The sequence below is a fragment of the Atractosteus spatula genome, chromosome 5 (genome assembly GCF_055471065.1).
Source record: "Atractosteus spatula isolate fAtrSpa1 chromosome 5, fAtrSpa1.hap1, whole genome shotgun sequence".
Classification (NCBI taxonomy): domain Eukaryota; kingdom Metazoa; phylum Chordata; class Actinopteri; order Semionotiformes; family Lepisosteidae; genus Atractosteus; species Atractosteus spatula.
Genome location: NC_142710.1, coordinates 11,773,131 through 11,793,667, shown reverse-complemented (window position 1 = coordinate 11,793,667; position 20,537 = coordinate 11,773,131). Strand labels below are relative to the sequence as shown.

General features: G+C 48.7%; 1 protein-coding gene across 1 annotated transcript; it reads right to left on the bottom strand.

Moving 5' to 3' along the window:
• Nucleotides 1–4,074: 4,074 nt before the first annotated feature.
• Nucleotides 4,075–14,466, bottom strand: LOC148834099 (E3 ubiquitin-protein ligase TRIM39-like). The gene is made up of 7 exons (XM_088916658.1): nucleotides 13,910–14,466; nucleotides 12,883–13,460; nucleotides 12,464–12,559; nucleotides 9,690–9,923; nucleotides 8,797–8,944; nucleotides 8,077–8,103; nucleotides 4,075–4,772 (listed from the first exon to the last, which is right to left on the bottom strand). Exons 2-7 carry the CDS (start codon nucleotides 13,456–13,458, stop codon nucleotides 4,228–4,230), a joined length of 1,626 nt encoding a protein of 541 aa, XP_088772784.1. The 5' UTR covers nucleotides 13,459–13,460; nucleotides 13,910–14,466; the 3' UTR covers nucleotides 4,075–4,227.
• Between the last annotated feature and the right edge of the window lie 6,071 nt (nucleotides 14,467–20,537).

Here is a 20,537-nt window from a genome sequence, read left to right as displayed (position 1 = left end):
GCGGGCCGAGAGTGTGGACAACGCGCCGTGCTGTCCCCGGTCCCCAGGCAGTGCACGAGGATCGCTTTGTTCCGGGCGTCTGGCACGTTTGTGAGCTCAGGCGCAGCCCAGTGAGTCCTGAAAGAGTCCAGCCAGCGAGTCCAGGGCGCTGGAGGCTCAACAGGTCCAGTGAGGAACAGGGGGGTGGTGGAGTGAAAGCTCCTTCCTCGCCGCCAGTGTGACACCGAGGAAGACCAGGGACTGAGATGTCCGCTCTTCATTGTGCACAACTCGTAACTGACACCCGCCAAGGCACGTCAGTACCGTAAAGAGGTAACCCCCAAACCCCAAGCACAGCAGCGTCGTAACCCCCAAACGGACTCTGTGAGCGATATAACAGTGTTCCTCCGCTGAAGCCGCAGTCGAGATATATTTTGGAATTTGCGTGCACCAGGGTGCAATTACTTGTTCGGAGGTCGTGATGTTGTCGTCTACAGCTCTCCTGAATGAAGACCCTCAGCACCTGAAGGGCTCTTCCAGCAGATCCACAAGGCAGGACTGGCAGGAAAAGCAGCGGAGAGCTCTTCATTACGGAAGGAGGTGTTGTTCCTGGGGTATGTTGTCAGCAGTGGGGTGTTGGAGCACCAGGTACACAAGATCAAGGCCTTGCTTGACAAACTGCGGCCAGCCCGGAGAAAACAAGTCTGATCCTCCTTTGGACTCGTGGGCTGGTACCGCAGGTTTCTTCCCAGAGTCTCCCACAGATCTGACCAGAACGACAGCGAGGAACAGAGCCTCTTCTGGACTGAAGCATGAGAGCGAGCAGGTACTGACTGGAAAGGGGAACTGTGTGCAGACCCAGGGCGCAGTGTCTGGATTCTGACTTGCCGTTCGTGGTCCAGACTGTGTTACTGCAGGGAGAGGGGAGAACAGGAGGCCCATCCTGTAGATCAGCAGGAAACTCTTCCCCTGTGCCTGCAGGTCTACTGGGGGGATTTCAGTGCCCAGCAGTAAAGTGGGCTCTGGCACTTTGCAGTATTACCTGTCAGGGAAGGATTATCTTGTTGAGACTGACCACCGAGCTGTCAAATGGTCACACCGTACGAATGACAACAGCGCTCCTGTGTCACAGTGGTACTTGTCTCCACAGCCCTTTAAGTGTAGAGTCCAGTACAGGACAGGAATTAAACCAGTTCGAGGACTTCAAGAGGGGTGAGGGGGTGTGACACTTTGGCTCTCGTCCCCGAAAATTCATCTCGAAGCACTTTAAAGAGCCGCAGTTTTACCTTGTGGTGAAGTCGCAGTGGGGATATATTTTGGAATCTGTGTGTGATGACTTGTTAGGTCTATGCCAGTACCATAACACAGTGAAAGGGGAAAGCGGAACACATTCCCAGAGCGATCAACAAGTCTAGCATCAAGGCTTCATGTAAATTCTAGCAAAATCGTAGGTCGTACTGGTTTCAGTGCTGTGCCATGTGATCATAATCACACGACACGTAACGATTCCTCTGAAGAGTTTCAGCCCCTTTTGTAAGAACACAGTGGACTCTTCCAGCAGAGGGGACTGGGAAACACAGCTCCCTCACTGCACACTGGCCCCTTCAAGACAACACAGTCCCAACACCTGTGACCCCAACATCCCTAACCCCCTCACTCTCTCACCCTGACCCCAACACCTGTGACCCCAACATCTGTAACCCCTTCACCCTGACCCCAACACCCGTAACCCCACTCCCAAACCCCCTCACTCTCTCACCCCAACCCCAACACCTGTAACCCCCTCACTCTCTCACCCTGACCCCAACACCTGTAACCCCAGTCCTAAACCCCCTCACTCTCTCACCCTGACCCCAACACCTGTGACCCCAACACCCGTAACCCCCTCACTCTCTCACCCCTACCCAACACCTGTAACCCCAACATCTGTAACCCCTTCACCCTGACCCCAACACCCGTAACCCCACTCCCGAACCCCCTCACTCTCTCACCCTGACCCCAACACTTGTAACCTCAACATCTGTAACCCCTTCACCCTGACCCCAACACCCGTAACCCCACTCCTAAACCCCCTCACTCTCTCACCCTGATCCCATCACCTGTAACCCCAGTCCTAAACCCCCTCACTCTCTCACCCTGACCCCAACACCTGTAACCCCAACATCTGTAACCCCTTCACCCTGACCCCAACACCCGTAACCCCACTCCCAAACCCCCTCACTCTCTCATCCTGACCCCAACACCTCTAACCTCAACATCTGTAACCCCTTCACCCTGACCCCAACACCCGTAACCCCACTCCTAAACCCCCTCACTCTCTCACCCTGATCCCATCACCTGTAACCCCATCACCTGTGACCCCACTCCCAAACCCCCTCACTCCCTCACCCTGACCCCATCACCTGTAGCTGCTCCCCCAAACCCTATGACCAGGAAGCAGTCCTGCCCAGAGGGATTCGTTCCCCAACAGACCTTCAGCTCCTCTTCCCACAGGGAACAAGTCTGCAGTCCTCTGTTCCATGAGAAATCTGGAACAGACTAATTCCTGCTGAACTCCCGAGTTCTCCATTCCTCTTCCTCAGCACTCTCTAGACTCGTTCCTTCTGCTCCCTGGAGCCCCTGGCACACTCAGAAGGGCTCTCCCACCCGTGGCCAGTCTTCCCTTTCCCAGGAAGAAGCCTGTCCCCTCCCTACTCTGGGACCTCCTGGCACCCTCAGGCGGGCTCACACTTCCTCGGCCGGTCTTCCCTGCACTGGGAGACGATCCACATCTCTTCCGAGACCTGCTGGTGCGCCTCACCCTCTGGCTCCCAGTTTCCAACTATAAACTCTACTGGTCTGCTCCACTGTGGAGACGACAGAGAATTCAGACTCATCCAGGAGTGCAGCAACACTGAAAGACTGAATTCTCTCTGGAGCCACTGATCTGTACTAAACCCCAGACCTAACAAACTCCTTGCCAGTCTTCCTTCTGTCTTTGGGACTTCTCAGCCCTGAACTGGACTCCAGACTGCTGGCTGGTGCTGATGTTACAGCACAGGAGTGAGACTCCACACTGAGCTGGGACACAGCTCCCTGCCCTCTGCACCTGACGCTGCTCTCCTGAGGAAAGTCCCAGTGAGGCACAGGGCCAGTCAGCCGATCCCTGTCAGTCCAGTCAGTCAGTCAGGGCAGGAGAGTCCAGCTCAGTGCACTGAAGGAAGAGGCTCTGACTGAGCTTCAGTTTGCTCCATCACACTGAGGCAGATGAGAAACTGTGCGGTCCAGCTGATGAGGTCTGACCTGCCTGTGTCCAGTTCTACTTTGCAAGTCAGAGCTGAGAGCAGACTCCCGCCCTCATCCCCTTCTTTCAGAGCGACGAGTAACAGACGCTGGGCTCACTGTGCTGCTGCAGCGTGATGATGGCTGGAGCCCAGGCGCAGGTTCCAGTGTGCTGGGTAAGATGATCTAGAAACGGCGCTGGAGGCAGGAGCAGGACATACAAGTGGGGTTTGATACAGAAGGACCGGCGGACAGTTCGCGAGCAGCGCGCTGAAACAAGCCAGGCTCCCAGCTGGGAAACAGAGAGGGGAGGCTGAGAACGGTGAGGAAACTGGGAGAAAACTAGGAGAAGGGTGCAAAGAAATGAAGCAAGAAAACACCAAGAGGAACAAAAAGGAACATCAGGCTGATGAGCCGACGGCGATGAAAAATGAAAAGGAAATGAGGCACAAAATGAGCAAGACAGAAAGGAAAAAGAGGGAAGAAGGAGGAAAAGGAATCGCTGTATCGCGACAGGGAATCAGAGCAGCAGAGAAGAGGGGAACGAGACACTCTCGTCTCGGAGAGAACCGAGCGCTCGCAGGGAGGAGGAGGCTCTGACAGCGGAGCACCGACACCGCGGTAAGAAGGAAGTCAATCCGGCTGCTGATTCACGGGACTGGGAACAGACCGGGTCTGGTGGGAAAGGTGGGATTCATCGAACGGCGACCCGATCCAGTTGGAGTGACGGGTCGGGAGCTCGTGGGAAGGTTGCTGTTGCCAGGGGCAACTGCAGGACGCGAGTCGGACCCAAGGCAGGCAGGACAGTTCTTTGTGAAGAAAGACAACAGCTGTGACAGTATTTTACTGATTTACTGAAAGACATGATTAATGGAGAGACAACAGAAAATAGAGCAATGACATGGACTGAAAGCAGAACAGTTTGACACCAACGAGTAGAATAATTGTTTTCTCCAGGAGAGCCCCTCCCACAGGTAGTGTGCTGATTCAGTCTGTGTGACTGACAGGACAGATGATCAGTGGGGCTGAGTTTGTACCTCCCTCATGTAGACAGGGGCTGAAGTACGGAAAGAGTTTCTCAGTGAAGGAGGCAGTGAAGGTGTAGATATGAGACCTGTTGTCCACATTGTAAAAGGAGACCTGTCCCCCCTCATAGTCCACATACACCCCCACCTTCTGGGGCTTCTGGCTCAGGGGGAGGAGGACTGAGGAGTCTTCAAGAGCCTTGTACTCATTCCCATTCCTCAGCCACACAGCCCAGTAACCATCCTCAGGGCTCAGTGGTTTGTCCTCCTTCCTGTTGATGGACTCTCTGGCGACACCTAAATCCCACTCAGTCTTCTTCCCCACCTCCACCTCCCAGTAGTGTCTCCCTGAGGTGATCCCATCCTTTCCCAGGACACAGACAGCAGTATCAAATCTCTCTGGATTGTCAGGGAGATCCTGTGGTGTGTCTCCATCTCTCACTTGTTTCCCATCCTCAGACAGGATGAGATTGGGATGAGCTGTATTGGGGTCCAGAGTCACATCAGCTGTGGATCAGAGAGCAGACAGACAGGATGAAATGATCTGTATCTCACTCCTCAGTACAGATGCAGGTGTCTAGTGTGTGTATCAGGATTCACTCCAGCAGAAAGCTCACTGCAGTAAACTACAGTTCTGTTCAGTCTGCTGATTTCAGCTGGACTGGGCCTGCCTGTCCTGAGGGGAAACAACACCGGCACTACGGCAGGATTGTAAAAAAAAGAAAGGATTGTAATGTTTAACTAAAACTGCTTTCCAGTGAAACCACATTTATTGATAAAAAACTTAGTTAACATGCTTATTAATAAGGGTAATTTACTAAAAATTAATTTTATTGCACATAAGTAGCTGTATGTAAAGCATTTTATATACTGTATGCGACAGTGTTTTTTCAGATATCCCAGGGAGTGAAGAGAACTGAAAATAAGAAAATATTTAGTGTGAGTCTTAAATGTGTTTTGTCACATCTGGGTGTGATTTGAGCAGATTTGTTATTTATTTGTTGTGATGAGTCTCTACAATTGTATTTCTTAAGGGAAAGCAGGGATATTCAGAAATTGGGGGAACAGATATTAAAGTTATGTAGTGAAATGTAAAGGTTAAAGAAATAAAAATACTGTAATCCCCTTCTTTTTAAAAGTGACGATTTGTGTCAGTTCTAGATGAAGGCAGTCTGCAGGAATGGCTGTAAGAGCTGATGGAAGGACATCTGTGGATATTACTGCACAGAATGATTTCACCTCAATAACTTTCCTTACTCGTTTCGACATCAGTTTGCTGGACTAATAATGAATTTCCCACCAGATCTCACTGTTTTCACTGTTTGTGTTTGTTGAGCCATGTGTGGGTGACCCTGCTCTTCAAGGCTCAGCTGTGTGAGTCTGCAGGTGTGTGTTCATGCTGAACATCACGATGGTCAGGTACAGTATAACTCCTACAGGCAGCGCCTGGCTCAGACAGACTACAGAAGGAGAGAACCTGGCAGTGCTGCTGCAGACCAGTGAAGAGAGCTTTCCCTGGATGGCCAGGTGAGAGGATGGAGTCACTGGTACTGAACTCCTCTGTGCAGAACCGTGCGTCTCGAGAGCAGTGCCAGCAGGAAATGCCGAGTGGCCCTCAAGCTAATAGCAGCGAGGGGCCACACCTCCTCCTGGGTACCAGTGCAACAGCTCCAGAGCAGCCGAGAGTTACCATGGAGACACAGCAGGGAGCCCAGAGACTCCCCCTGAGCCAGGAGACACTGACCCACGGTGCGAGGGAGCAGCATCCTGAAACTGAGGACAGGGGCTCGGCCTTCAAGACCACAACAAAATCAGACAAAATGGTGGAGGAGCTTTCTCAGCACAGCAAAGAGGGACTGAGTGAGGCAGAGCAGGGACAACCAAGGACTCTGCTACGAGAGTTTGCAGATGTGTTTGCTGGAAGAGAGGAAGACTGTACTCGTACAAACGAAGCTCAGTGCACCATCGACACTGGCGAAGCAAGACCCATCTGCATCCCTCCCCCCGCCTGGCCATCCGCAAGAGAGCCGAGGCAGAGGAAGCAGTCCGGGGTCTGACTGCAGAAGGGGAGATCGAGCCCTCTGACAGGCCCTGATCTCCCCCTGCAGAAGGACGCTTCACTGCTGGTCTGTACAGACTACAGGGACTCAACAACGTCACCAAGAAGGACTCTTGTCCCCTGAGCCACACTGACGAGGTGCTGGATTATGTCTCAGGGTAGCCCTGGTTCAGCTCTCTGGACCTGTACAGCAGCTACCGGCAAGTTGAGGTGCCCAGAGGTCAGGCCAGAGACTGCCTTCTCCAGAGGTCAGGGCTGTGGCAACACACGCTCCAGCCTTCTGGACTGTGCCCTGCCCAGCCAGCTCTGAGCGGCTGATGGGAAGGGAGCTCAGTGGCGTGCCCAGGTCAGAGTGCCCGGTGTGCCTGGATGACCCTCATTCTCCAGGTCCTGGACAAGTGAAGAAAGGTCAGGGACCTCATGAGGAGGACAGGTCTCTAGACTCACTGAAGACATGAATCTCCTACAGCAAGAGACTGGTTTCCTGGAAGCTTCTGAGCCAGAAGGGGTCTCCACAGCCCCTGAAGAGGAGCCACAGTAAACTCCTGGCCAGCCCCTCGGTCAGTTCAGGATGTGAGGAGTTTCATTGGACCGGCCTCCTACTACTGCTGGTTTGACCCCTTGTTTGCTGACGTTGCTGAACTCCTTATATTTCTCACATGCAAAGCAGCTTGTTCCCTCTGCAGTGAAGACTGTCAATGTGCATTTGAACAGCAAGAGCTGTCCTTGCAGAGTCTCCAGTGTTGGCCCAGCTGGACCCAGAGAGCCCATTCAACCCAGACACAGATACCAGCAGTGATGGTGTCTCTACTTGATTCAGGAGCTCAGCTGTGCTGAGAGAAACCACACACCCTGCTGCATGTTCACGAGAGGAGCTGCATACTGACCAGGGGAGGAGCTCAGAGTCAGCTGTCTTCAGGGAGGTGTGCCAGTGTTTAGGGATCCATAAGACTGGGAGACTCCAGTACATCGCCAGAGTGATGGGTTACTGCTTCAATCTGACACCTGCTACACAGCTCACTGCCGCCCACCAGAAGGACTGGGACAGACACTCTAAACAGCTTATTCCAGTCTCCCACCACTCTCTGTGTAAAGTTGTCTGTTCCAAAGCTCTTCCTCCAGTGCCTGAGCCTGTGTGCCTGTGTCCAGTGTGGACTGGAGAGCAGTGGGTGTCCTTCAGTGGGACCGGCTGCTTCACTGTAACACCTCTATCTGGAGGAGCAGAGGGACAGACATCCTGTCTCTCTCCCTCTTCTCTGCTCTCATTTCACCCTCTTCCTCCCTTAACAAGTCCTTCCTCTCCTCTTAGTCTCTCACAGGTAGTGAATTTCGAGCTCCTGTCTCAGACTGTTGTGTTCAGTGTCTTGTGTGTCTGCAGGCTCCTAGTTGTCAGTGTAGATTCTAGTTTACAGGTTTAACAGGATCCAAATCCTCTGTTTCACAATGATGGAATAGAGAACTGCAGTCCTGACACAGTGATGGGGTCTTCAATCTGTGTACTGGGGACCCTAAGACATGGGTCAGTGTTGGGGTCCCCACTGTGTGCCACAATGTTGGGGTCCAATTCCTCATCAATCCTGATAAGCACAAAGCCCATCTGAGGGACTTTGCTCACAACATTAAACACATCAGCTGTGTATAAAGCAGGAGTTACAACATCTCCCCCTGTTAGAGGAAGAGCCTGTATTGACCCCTGTGACCCTGCTGTGACCTTTGTAAATGACAAGTTCCTGTCAGTGACAACAGACTCACCTGCATGTTTGCGAAGCCTCTTAAACTCTGGAAACAGAGAGAAAGATGTTAGAGAGCTGAGAGCACATTCCTGCTGGAGTCTGGTCTCCAGGTGTGCAGTGTTGTGTGTTGTAGTGCTGTGCTGATCTCTCAGGCAGGACAGTAACACACAGGAGTGTGTTGTCTGCCCAGTGGAGCTGTGGGTCTGTAAGAGACACTGACAGCTCATCCAGCTGCACTGGAACAAACTACTGATCCTGAAGAAAACCCCACTAATCTGTCAGGAGATTATGATTGAAAAACACAGTCATGAGGATCTTGTGTCCAGATACAGTCGGGGGAGGTGAGTAAAGTATAAATATGAATTTGAAGGTAAACATGATGACAATTTGCATCTATTATGAGTTAAATTATGACAAGAAAAAATCTATAAATCAATTAATAACCAAGATATGAAAAATTGAAATAAAAACATCAAATAAATATAGTGTGAAATAAAAAGTTCCTAACTGATACTTAAACACTTAAACTTAAACTTGATTTATTTTATTTTGTTGATACTAAGGAAATCTGAATATAAATATGATAAAACAAAACTTTGAATTTGAATTAAATGAAAAGCTAAACTTTAAATCAATGATGAACCATGAAATAAAAAACTTACATTTTCTAATTGACATTAAAACAGTGATTTTTTTATTATTTTGTTGAATCAGTAAGGAAAGGGAGTGAAACACAAACCTTCCTCTGAGAACCTCTTGACTTCCTCTCTGAGTCTGTCCTCCAGCTGACACACAGCCCTCCTCACAGCCCCCAGACACAGATCAGGGTGAACAGTGATGTCAGACCAGTCCTTGGGGTGTGGAGGGGAGCACAGGGAGGGGAAACTCTACAGTAGGAGAGACTCAGAGTCATGGGGGGTCACAGCCCTCTAAGGCAATAAGTCACCTGTGAGTCTGAAACCTAGAGCCCAGTATAGATCACTAAGAGTCACACAGTGAGCTCTCTCTGCTCTCTGTAGATACTGTATCTGCTCTCTACAGAGTGTGCTGACCTGTAGGACTCTCTGCTCTCTGTAGATACTGTATCTGCTCTCTACAGTGTGTGCTGACCTGTAGGACTCTCTGCTCTCTGTAGATACTGTATCTGCTCTCTACAGTGTGTGCTGACCTGTAGGACTCTCTGCTCTCTGTAGATACTGTATCTGCTCTCTACAGTGTGTGCTGACCTGTAGGACTCTCTGCTCTCTGTAGATACTGTACCTGCTCTCTACAGTGTGTGCTGACCTGTAGGACTCTCTGCTCTCTGTAGATACTGTATCTGCTCTCTACAGTGTGTGCTGACCTGTAGGACTCTTTGCTCTCTGTAGATACTGTATCTGCTCTCTACAGAGTGTGCTGACCTGTAGGACTCTCTGCTCTCTGTAGATTCTGTATCTGCTCTCTACAGTGGGTGCTGACCTGTAGGACTCTCTGCTCTCTGTAGACACTGTATCTGCTCTCTACAGTGGGTGCTGACCTGTAGGACTCTCTGCTCTCTGTAGATACTGTATCTGCTCTCTACAGTGTGTGCTGACCTGTAGGACTCTCTGCTCTCTGTAGATACTGTATCTGCTCTCTACAGTGTGTGCTGACCTTTAGGAAGTGGATGTGGTCCTCAGTGTGGGAGAGCTGCTCCAGCTCAGTGTTTCTCCTCTTGAGCTCAGTGATTTCCTGCTCCAGCTCTTTAATGATCCCTTCAGCCCTCCTCTCTGCTGTTCTCTGCTTCTCCTCTATCAGCTCAATGAGCTCAGCCAAGCTTCTGTCAATGGAGACCTGGAGAGCAGTGAAGAACTGTAAACTGTCCTCCATCTCTCTCTGGGCACAGCTCTGCGGAGACACCAGGAGACTTCATGAGGTAACAGGAATTACTGAAATAATACTGACATGTCAGAAATGAGTAATTATTTGTATGTATATACAGATTTTAATCCTGAAAGTCCACAAAGTCTACATACAGGAAGGACAGCATTTGTAGTGTAGCCCCACCTGGGTGACACAATCTTCACCAGCAGCCCCTCTACACAGAAAGTCTGATTATCATATACTGTAGTTATAATTGGGGGGGTTATGAAAATGGTGAAAATCAGGAATTGACCGAGCGGTTTAGTCTACAAGTGAAAAAAATATTCATAACCCCCAACTTGTAAGTGATTCTCCAGAGTATACCCGAGCGGCTGGGATCCACAACTGTTCTGTATAACGTGAATTCCTTGTTCTCTGGCAGAAATTTGCTGGAAAGTAATAATCCTCTTGTAAACAAATATTTATTACAATGAGAAGACACAAACTACACTAGACACAAAACAAAACATGCAACACACAAGTTACTCTCTATGTACTGTACAATATTTACAAAAAAGGTGTATCAGAGACCCAACATCCTAATCACCCAGAAACCCCCCAGACTTCTACTGAGCAGTAAACTCTTCATGCCTACAGAGGCCACATCACAGATGAGCTGGAGGTGTGGTGGTGAACACAGCCCTCCTACAGACGGCACAAACGATGAAAACAACCTCATTCGTTTGTGTTGTGTTTGTGTTGCTTTTGTTTCTGAGATATAGCGCCTTGTTTTATCTGGGTCGTGATGCCACTCAGCCCCCCAAAGGGAAACCAAACCGGTCCCATTCCTTAGTGCTGCGTTTGTGCCGGTTTGTGCCGTTGAAAGTAACTTCCCAGCTGCTCTCGTTCCCGACATATAAAGTCTTCTGTTTTAGGGGGTGACCTTGTCCAGCCCCCCTACAACGTCGTAGGGGACCCGGACCAGCCTCAATCGTTAGTGCTGCGTTTGAGCCGTTGATACAGGTAGTAGCGTTTGTGCTGCTCTCGTTCCCGAGATATAGCGCCTTGTTTGTCGGGTGATCACATGACCATGCCGTCTGCCCAGTTCAAGCGTCTGTTACTGGTGCGAGAGGAACAGTTCTGCAGTTGTGTTCCTCTGTGTGACCGGGTGGGGGGCGGCGATGGATTTTGCTTTTAATACCAGCATCTGTCAGGAACAGTTCTTTCCGGGCCCTATGCGGCCGACACGATCCGAAAGGTGAAGAAACAAGAGGGAAAAATATCCTGCAGGAGTGGGTCAGGAGACAGGGGGCATGTCGGAGGTGAGCAGGTGTCCAGGGGAAGCGAGTCCGGGGCGAACAATCCAAGCAGAAATCCCAAAGGGAAATCCCAAACGGGAGGCAAAGTCCAAGACCAGGGGATCCATCCAAAGTCATTAAAAACCAGAACCGGGTCGGGACAAGGAATCAGGGACAGGAAACTAAAACCATAACGGAGCCGGACGCGGCAGGACCCCGGGCTCTCACGATGCGGAATTCAACGAGAAGCGCCGGGCAAACGCCTGCGTCTGGCTTTAAGGTGGAACTGAAGAGGGGCTGGAATAAGGAACAGGTGTGGGGAATGGGACAGAACGAGGAAGGGCTGGAGCGCCCTTAAGAGGAGGAGTAACGATCATGACAGTATCTTCTGTGCGTTTGTGCAATCAGGAAAATTAAAAAATTGTCACCGATATCACACTCTAATCAGAACAGTTGCGGATGTAAAGGAACAAGTAATAGGTTTATTCCAGGCTGAAAAGAGAAGAGAAAAAACACAACGTTTCGTCTGTGAAGCCTTCTTCAGGTGTGAGAAAGACGGCAGACAGCAAGGATTAAAGAGCACAGGAGAACAGAAGCTGGGAGAGGGGAGGAGGCAGGAGGGGCAGAGAGGCCACTCAGGAATGCCAAGTGCAGAAGGGTGAAGAAAGGTGTGAAGACAAAACCTGCAGGAGAACAGAGAAGATGACACGAAAACAAGCCGGTCATTGAGAGAAGGGGCATGGTGTGAACCGAGTTTCAGGATGAGTCCACCGCCGCCCCCCACACCAGCAAACAGAGAAACACAACTGCAGAATTGTTCCTCTCACACCAGTAACAGAGCACTTGAACTGGGCAGACGGGGTCACTGGAGGTGAAAGTCACCGGACATGGTCACGTGATCACCCGAAAAACAAGGCACAATCTCTCGGAAACGAAAGCAGCACAAACACTACTTTTAACAGCGCAAACATGGCACTAACGGATGACGTGGTTTCATCGTTATGCTCTCTGTAAGGGGGCCAGCTTCACGGAGGTGTCTGATTGATTATCTAATTCTAGATGGTTTACGCCTTCCCCTGCTGACTGAGGTACAGACCTGTGACTGAGGTGCCCTCTGCTGGCGGGAAACTGATATCGAGACACAAACATCATTTTGTCCTTAAAATGGACAATGACATTACAGTATCTTCCCAGTCTTCCTAAGTGTCCTCTCTCTGTGGAGGACAGAGCAGTGACCCCAGCACTGAGCCCTGCAGTACCCCACTCAGAAGGATTGACAGGACTCACTTTGCTGAGCTCCACTGCCTGTTTGATCTCCTCCACCTTCTTCAGTCTGTCCTGGATCATCTGTTGTACTTCTGCCTCAGTCTTCCTCAGCTGAGTCTGTGGATAAACAGGTGAACAGAGGCACTGAATTCACTGCTACTGGTGCAGTAACACTGGGCTGGTCAAAAGAGGCTCACACTGACACTGAGCTGGTCAAGAGACTCTTACACTGACAGTGGACTGGACAAGAGACCCTCACACCAACACTGGACTGGACAAGAGACACTCACACTGACACTGGACTGGTCAACATGAAATGAATGTCTATTCGGGTCATTCTGTGTGAGCTCAGTGTGAGGGAATGTTGGGATTGTCATACACTGTATGTATAAAGTGGTAGTAATTAGTACAAGTTATCAGAGAGAAATAAGAAAGGTCACCTGCTTCTTTGTCCACTCTGTCTCTGCAGGGACAGTGCTGTGTGTCTTGTGGTCAGTCTCAGTACACAGCACACAAATACAGGTCTGGTCAGTCCTGCAGAACAGCTCCAGGAGTCTCTCATGCTTCTCACACAGCCTGTCCTCAAGGCTCTTCACTGGCTCAATCAGTCTGTGCTTCTTCAATGTTGTGACTCTCAGATGAGGCTCCATGTGAGTCTCACAGTAAGAGGCCAGACAGACCAGACAGGATTTCACAGCCTTGAGTTTTCTCTCAGTGCAGTAATCACAGGACACTTCTCCAGGTTTAGCACAAAGTCCTTCATCACTGCTGACTCTGGTCCTCTTGAACTGCTCAGTGATTTCTGCCAGGCTTCTGTTCACACTGAGATCAGGTCTTATTGGAAATTTCTTCTTACACATTGGACACTGACACACATCAGTGCTGTCCCAGTATCCTCCAATACAGGTCAGGCAGAAGCTGTGTCCACATGGAGTGGACACTGGGCTGGTGAATGTGTCCAGACAGATAGAGCACTGGAACTGCTCTTCAGACAGGACACTGCTGGGTGAGGCCATTCCTGAGCACAGAGAAGCAGAAACAGAGACGATCAGAAAAGATCAGCACCATCTCAATACAACACAAGCAGCAAAAAGTAATACAGGTGAGTAACTCCAGAAAACAATACAGCAGAACAAACAAAACTCTCTGTCCCCCCATCTAGGCTAGGCTAAATATTCTGCACCAACCGGGTACTGCCTGACAGGATCAGGCATTTTTTCTGTCACCTGACACATCATAGCAAGACAAGAAGTTTGTGGATCCACAACAGGTAACACATTAAACACAAAACACATATCTAAAACTTTACAACAGATACACCATCAAGTTACACAATGCAGGGCCACACAAGCCCTGTAACCAGAGCAATAACACAGCCCTTCCTCACAATTATATACCAGCATTTACTCACACAGTAGATACACACAAACTACAGACAAGAGCAGAAAAACACCTGAAGAAACTCACCTGGAGATACTGGTACACAGACACAACCGCCTTGACACTAGAATACTGCAGTACAGGAAACCCCAGACTGGACTGACTGGGAGAGTCACTGGGAGCTTAAACTGCGGAGAACAGCACTCAGGAAACTGAAGTCTGAATCAGAAACGAAACTGAAAGTTAATTCTCCCGCCAAACACAGCTTCCTGCAAGAGCAGCACTTACAGTGTCTCTTCAACAGTTCCTCCCGTCCCTAAATCCTCAGCACACTCCTCCAGCACAGAGGAACAGGCTGCCTGCTGTCCAGACCTGTCCCAGTCCTCAGCACAGCAGCTCTGCTCTCTATTGTAGTGAAGGAGCCTGCAGTGTCAGAGCTGAAGCTGCAGGAGAGAGAGTCCAGCTCCAGGTCCAGCCTTTCCCTCCCTGAGCTCTTTATTCCCTCTGTCCTTTCCCTCCTCTGCCAGTCAGACACACCGCAGCTCAGTCCTCCTCACACAGGGCCAGGGCTCCAGTCCAGCAGGTGCTCATGTCTTCATGAAGAGGAAACAGGGCAGCAGCCCTTCCCAGCGACAGGGTGCAGCTCTGCAGGTCTCTCTCACTTCTGGACAGAGACTCAGTGGAGCTCCTCCCTCTCCAGAGCTGCTGTGCTGTGTGGCTCCTCTGCTCTTGAAGAAGCAGGATTAATAGACGTCTGGGGTTTTAGGATGTTAGGCCTCTGAAAAGCCTTGTCTGTAAGTACTGTACATACAGTAGAGTACCTTGTGTGTTGTATGTGTTGTTGTGTGTAGTGTAGTGTTTGTATTGTTCTCATTATGAAATATTTGTTTAACCAGGTGTACCTGGATTATAACTCTTTCCAGGACAGTTTTTTAGAGAAAAAAGAATTCACGTGCCTCTATACCAGCCTCTTGGGTATATTCTGGAGAATCACTTACAAGTTGGGGATTCTGAATAATTACTTTACTTATTGACTAAGCCGCTCAATTAATTTGTGATTCTCACCAGTTTTGTGACCCAGTTTGTAACAGTGTTGTTAATGACACTCAGATAAGTTATTATACTTTTGGTTTTTAGCTACATTTACATTTAGATATATTTTTATTTTTAGCCACAGTACCAAATTTTTATTATTTAGTTACATGATTCCATATTAATATTTCCTCTTAAGTGGATTTAAAGAAGTACAATAGCAAAATAAGGCTGCTGATTCACGGGACTGGGAACAGATCGGGTCTGGTGGGAAAGGTGGGATTAACCGAACGGCGACCCGATCCAGTTGGAGTGACGGGTCGGGAGCTCGTGGGAAGGTTGCTGTTGCCAGGGGCAACCGCAGGACGCGAGTCGGACCCGAGCCAGGCAGGACAGTCGCTTGTGAAGAAAGACAACAGCTGTGACAGTATTTTACTGTTTTACTGAAAGACATTATTAATAATAATAAAAATAATAATTGCTAACACTTATATAGCGCTTTTCTGGACACTCCACTCAAAGCTCTTGACAGGTATTGGGGATCCCCTCCACCAGCACCAGTGTGCAGCCCCACCTGGATGATGCTCCAGTCTGCTCACACACACCAGCTCTCAGTGGGGAGGAGAGCAGAGTGATGAGGCCAGTTCAGAGAGGGGGGTTATCAGGAGGCCATGACTGGTAACGGCCAATGGGAAATTTGGCCAGGACACTGGGGAAACACCCCTACTCTCTTCGAGAAACACCCTGGGATTTTTTAATGACCACAGAGAGTCAGGACCTCGGTTTTACGTCTCATCCGAAGGACGGCACCTGTTTACAGTCTAGTGTCCCCGTCTCTATACTGGGGCATTAGGACCCACACACACCACAGGGTGAGCGCCCCCTACTGGCCCCACTAAGTCCTCTTCCAGCAGCAACCTTAGCTTTCCCAGGAGTCTCCCCTCCAGGACCTGACCAGGCTCACATCTGCTGAGCTCCAGGGGGCTGACAGGGTGAGTTTCAGGGTGATATGGCTGCTGGCCATATCATATTAATGGAGAGCCAATTAAAAATAGAGCAATAAAATGGAATGAAAGTAGAACAGTTTGACACAAACGAGTAAAATAATTTTCCACATGCTGCAATCTCTTATTTTTTCCATTTGAAACCAGGCAACAGGATGTGTTTCACAATTGTAGTGGCAATTGTAATTCTAAGCAGTACACGGCCCCAAACATGCTTATTAAATACACCGTTTCCACAGCAGGTTACAGAAAAAAGAATTAGCTGAAACCTTAAAACAGATCCACACAGTGATACAAATAAAATACCTCAAAACTGCTACGGTAAGTCAAAAGATCTGCGTATTTTTGTGTACACTGAACTGTACAGTAAAAAATAAATACAATTGTTTACAGGGCCACAACAAACATTAATGTAATCTGTAATAATTCCTTCATTCAAATAATTGAATTGTGTAAATGCTGTCCAGTCCTTGTCCTGGATACCCCAATCAAGTATGTATTATATAACGTCCTAAATGAAAAAATAACCACACATTGTGTAGATGCCGGGAACTGCATCAGATAAACAAGTATTCTTTTCCGTTGCAATTGACAGAAAGTATCCAGTTGCTTGTTGAAGATTTATGCTATTTTATTTAAGTGACAATTGTTCAATGTCCTTTGAGACAGATTTGACAGATAGAGGGACAGACTAAAAAGAATATTAGTGTGTAACGAAGGCGTTCTTTCTGGAGCCTATGCAGACGAGGCAATCCGGGGTAGAGTGAGGAAAACCGGGGGGGAAAGGCAGGAGTCGGGAATGAAGACAGGGGGCGTGTCCGCGGTGCGCTGGTGTGGCCGAGGCAAACAATCCAGAGCTGAGTCCAAAAGGGGAATCCAAAACGGGACAAAAGTCCAAAGCCAGGCGATCCATCCAAGACAAGAACCGGGTCGGGACCGGCACGGGAACGGGAACAGGAACAGAAACTAAAACCTTGACGGGACCAGGCGCTTCCAGGTCCCGGACTCGCCTGGTGCGGGAACCAATGCAGAGCCCGGAACAGAGTGAGCGCCCGGCTTTTATAGGACGAGGGGCAGGAGCCGGAGGCAGGTGCAGGGGATGAGTACTGAACAAGGACGGGCTGGGGCGTCCTTAAGAGGAGGGGTTTACGATCGAGACAGCGCATGGATACTGTCACGGACGGGCCTCTGTCTCCCGCGGAGCGTTGCCAATTACCCCCCATGCGGGGCGGCGTAGCCCCGAGAGAAACAGGAGGCGGACATCAGGGAAAACACACAAGGGTTGTCCGCTCCGGTGAAAACAGGGAAAGACAAGGCAAACAAGCGGATCCGTGATGGGGGTAAGTCAGGGCACGGTCCAATAACCCTAAGCCAGGCGAGCCACCCACGCAGACAGACACAGGGGAAATCGGGGAACAGCCCAAGAACCTACGGGGGCCAGGTCATCCAGAACCCCGGGCTCGGGGGGCGGGATGCCTCTGGCAGGGCCTGTGCCCTCAGACGACTGTAGGCGGGCCTCCGGACATCCGTGTCCTAACGCTGAGCCCCGAGTATGGGAAGCTCGAGGCTTAAATATCAACACTGATTCTTAACACCTGGAAATAATACAGCAATCAAACTAGGACTCGGGCATGTGGAGCGCCCCCTAGGGGAAAGGATGTCAAAGGATGTACTGTATCCACCGGTGACAAATACCAGTAGATACAGTCCAGTACAGTACCCTGGAAAGGGTTCAGTAACTACATTAACAACATTCCCCAGCCACAGCTGTATAACATGGGCTAAGTTAAAGACATTATGAATGGATGCTTGTTAGAAATATTCAAAGAATAGAAAATATATTTTTTAAATGCCCTAGGAAATACATTTGATGCAGTATATACAGTGGTGTGAAAAAGTGTTTGCCCCCTTTCTGATTTCTTTTTTTTTTGCATGTTTGTCACACTGAAATGTTTCAGATCATCAAACAAATTGAAATATTAGACAAAGATAACACAAGTAAACACAAAATGCAGTTTTTAAATGAAGGTTTTTATTATTAAGGGGAAAAAAAAATCCAAACCTACACGGCCCTGTGTGAAAAAGTGATTGCCCCCTAAACCTAATAACTGGTTGGGCCACCCTTAGCAGCAACAACTGCAATCAAGCGTTTGCGATAACTGGCAATGAGTCTTTTACAGCGCTGTGGAGGAATTTTGGCCCACTCATCTTTGCAGAACTGTTGTAATTCAGCCACACTGGAGGGTTTTCGAGCCTTAACCGCTTTTTTAAGGTCATGCCACAACATCTCAATCAGATTCAGGTCAGGACTTTGACTAGGCCACTCCAAAGTCTTCATTTTGTTTTTCTTAAGCCATTCAGAGGTGGACTTGCTGGTGTGTTTTGGATCGTTGTCCTGCTGCAGAACCCAAGTGCGCTTCAGCTTGAGGTCACGAACAGATGACTGGACATTCTCCTTCAGGAGTTTTTGGTAGACAACAGAATTCATGGTTCCATTTACCACAGCAAGTCTTCCAGGTCCTGAAGCAGAAAAACAGCCCCAGACCATCACACTACCACCACCATATTTTACTGTTGGTATGATGTTCCTTTTCTGAAATGCTGTGTTACTTTTACGCCAGATGTAATGGGACACACACCTTCCAAAAAGTTCAACTTTTGTCTCGTCAGTCCACAGAGTATTGTCCCAAAAGTCTTGGGGATCATCAAGATGTTTTCTGGCAAAACTGAGACGAGCCTTTATGCTCAGCAGTGGTTTTCGTCTTGGAACTCTGCCATGCAGGCCATTTTTGCCCAGTCTCTTTCTTATGGTGGAGTCATGAACACTGACCTTAACTGAGGCAAGTGAAGCCTGCAGTTCTTTGGATGTTGTTGTGGGGTTTTTTGTGACCTCTTGGATGAGTCGTCGCTGCACTCTTGGGGTAATTTTGGTTGGCCGGCCACTCCTGGGAAGGTTCACCACTGTTCCATGTTTTCGCCATTTGTGGATAATGGCTCTCACTGTGGTTCGCTGGAGTCCCAAAGCTTTAGAAATGGCTTTATAACCTTTTCCAGACTGATAAATCTCAATTACTCTGTTTCTCATTTGTTCCTTAATTTCTTTGGATCGCAGCATATCTAGCTTTTGAGGATCTTTTGGTCTACTTCACTTTGTCAGGCAGGTCCTATTTAAGTGATTTCTTGATTGAGAACAGGTGTGGCAGTAATCAGGCCTGGGTGTGGCTAGAGAAATTGAACTCAGCTTTCCAAAGATGTGATAAACCACAGTTGATTTATGTTTTAACAGGGGGGGCAATCACTTTTTCACACAGGGCCATGTAGGTTTGGATTTTTTTTTCCCTTCATAATAAAAACCTTCATTTAAAAACTGCATTTTGTGTTTACTTGTGTTATCTTTGTCTAATATTTCAATTTGTTTGATGATCTGAAACATTTCAGTGTGACAAACATGCAAAAAAATAAGAAATCAGGAAGGGGGCAAACACTTTTTCACACCACTGTATGTACCTGTATGTACAGCATTTGATTTTTTTTTGCTGAGTAACTCATTGCACTGTTAAATTTTCATTTGCAGGACAACACAAATTGTATGGTACAACTTGTAAGTTCACAAAATTCCACATGTCATCCAGAATTGACTGCATTCCTGTCCGAATTGCTCCGATTGAATTTTGTGGCAACAACTACATGAACAAACTTGCATGTACAGATATACCGAATGAAGTGACAGCACAGTTAGCAAGTCGTCTATCTGATTGTCAGATTCTACTCACCTGCCTAATTACAGTAGGTGGACTTTTTAGTGAATTACAGGAACTTCAAAATAAAGTGGATTCATGTGGAATAAATAATTAAGCCAAATAGGTCTGGTGGAAAATAAAAAGATGCCCAGAAGACGACTCTGCATATTGCATATCTCATATATCATATATTTTGGATTCTTTGGAAATATGTTTGTTAAAATATATACTGTATATTTAATTATATTACAAATGTAATCTTAAGAATGTGTATTATGAACTAAACATTTTACATTATATGGAAAGATAAGTCCAAATATTTTCTGGTATTATGCAATATATTTAATTTTTGTAAGGGACAAAACCCCTTTCATTTGGGTCTTTATTTTACTCTCATGTGTCGTGTTTCACACTGCCAGAGGTACAGTAACTCTAAGGGCGGTATGGTGGCTCTGTCTCAGGATCTGTGACTGTGGCTGGAAGGTTGCTGGTTCGAATCTCATGGCCAGCAGAGGAATCCTCCTCCATTGGGCCCCTGAGTGAGGCCCTTCACCCCAGCTGCTCCAGGGGTGCTGTATAAATGGCTGACCCTGCGCTCTGACCCCCAGTTTCTCTCCCTGTCTGTGTGTCTCATGGAGAGCAAGCTGGGGTCTGGGAAAAGACACATTCCTGATGCAGGAAATTGTATATGGGTAATAAAGTGTGTCTTATGCAGGAAGTGAGAGAAAGACTCCTCTGAAAACCATCATCACCTTGCTTTCACCTCTGGGTCGCGGAGATACCGGAGTCTGTTCAGGTAAGAAACTGGCGCAAGGCAGGATATACCCTGGACAGGACACCAGTCCACCGCTGGGCCCGCACACAGACACACTCTCACACACCCTGGACAGGACACCAGTCCACCGCTGGGCCCGCACACAGACACACTCTCACACACCC

Excerpts from the sequence above, each read along its gene's own strand:
- LOC148834099 (XM_088916658.1), bottom strand. The coding sequence starts at position 13,458 with ATGGCCTCACCCAGCAGTGTCCTGTCTGAAGAGCAGTTCCAGTGCTCT. Across the intron at positions 9,924-12,463 it reads AGGCAGTGGAGCTCAGCAAA|AGCTGTGCCCAGAGAGAGAT; the intron begins GTGAGTCCTGTC and ends GTGTCTCCGCAG. Across the intron at positions 8,945-9,689 it reads ACCACATCCACTTCCTAAAG|AGTTTCCCCTCCCTGTGCTC; the intron begins GTCAGCACACAC and ends CTCCTACTGTAG.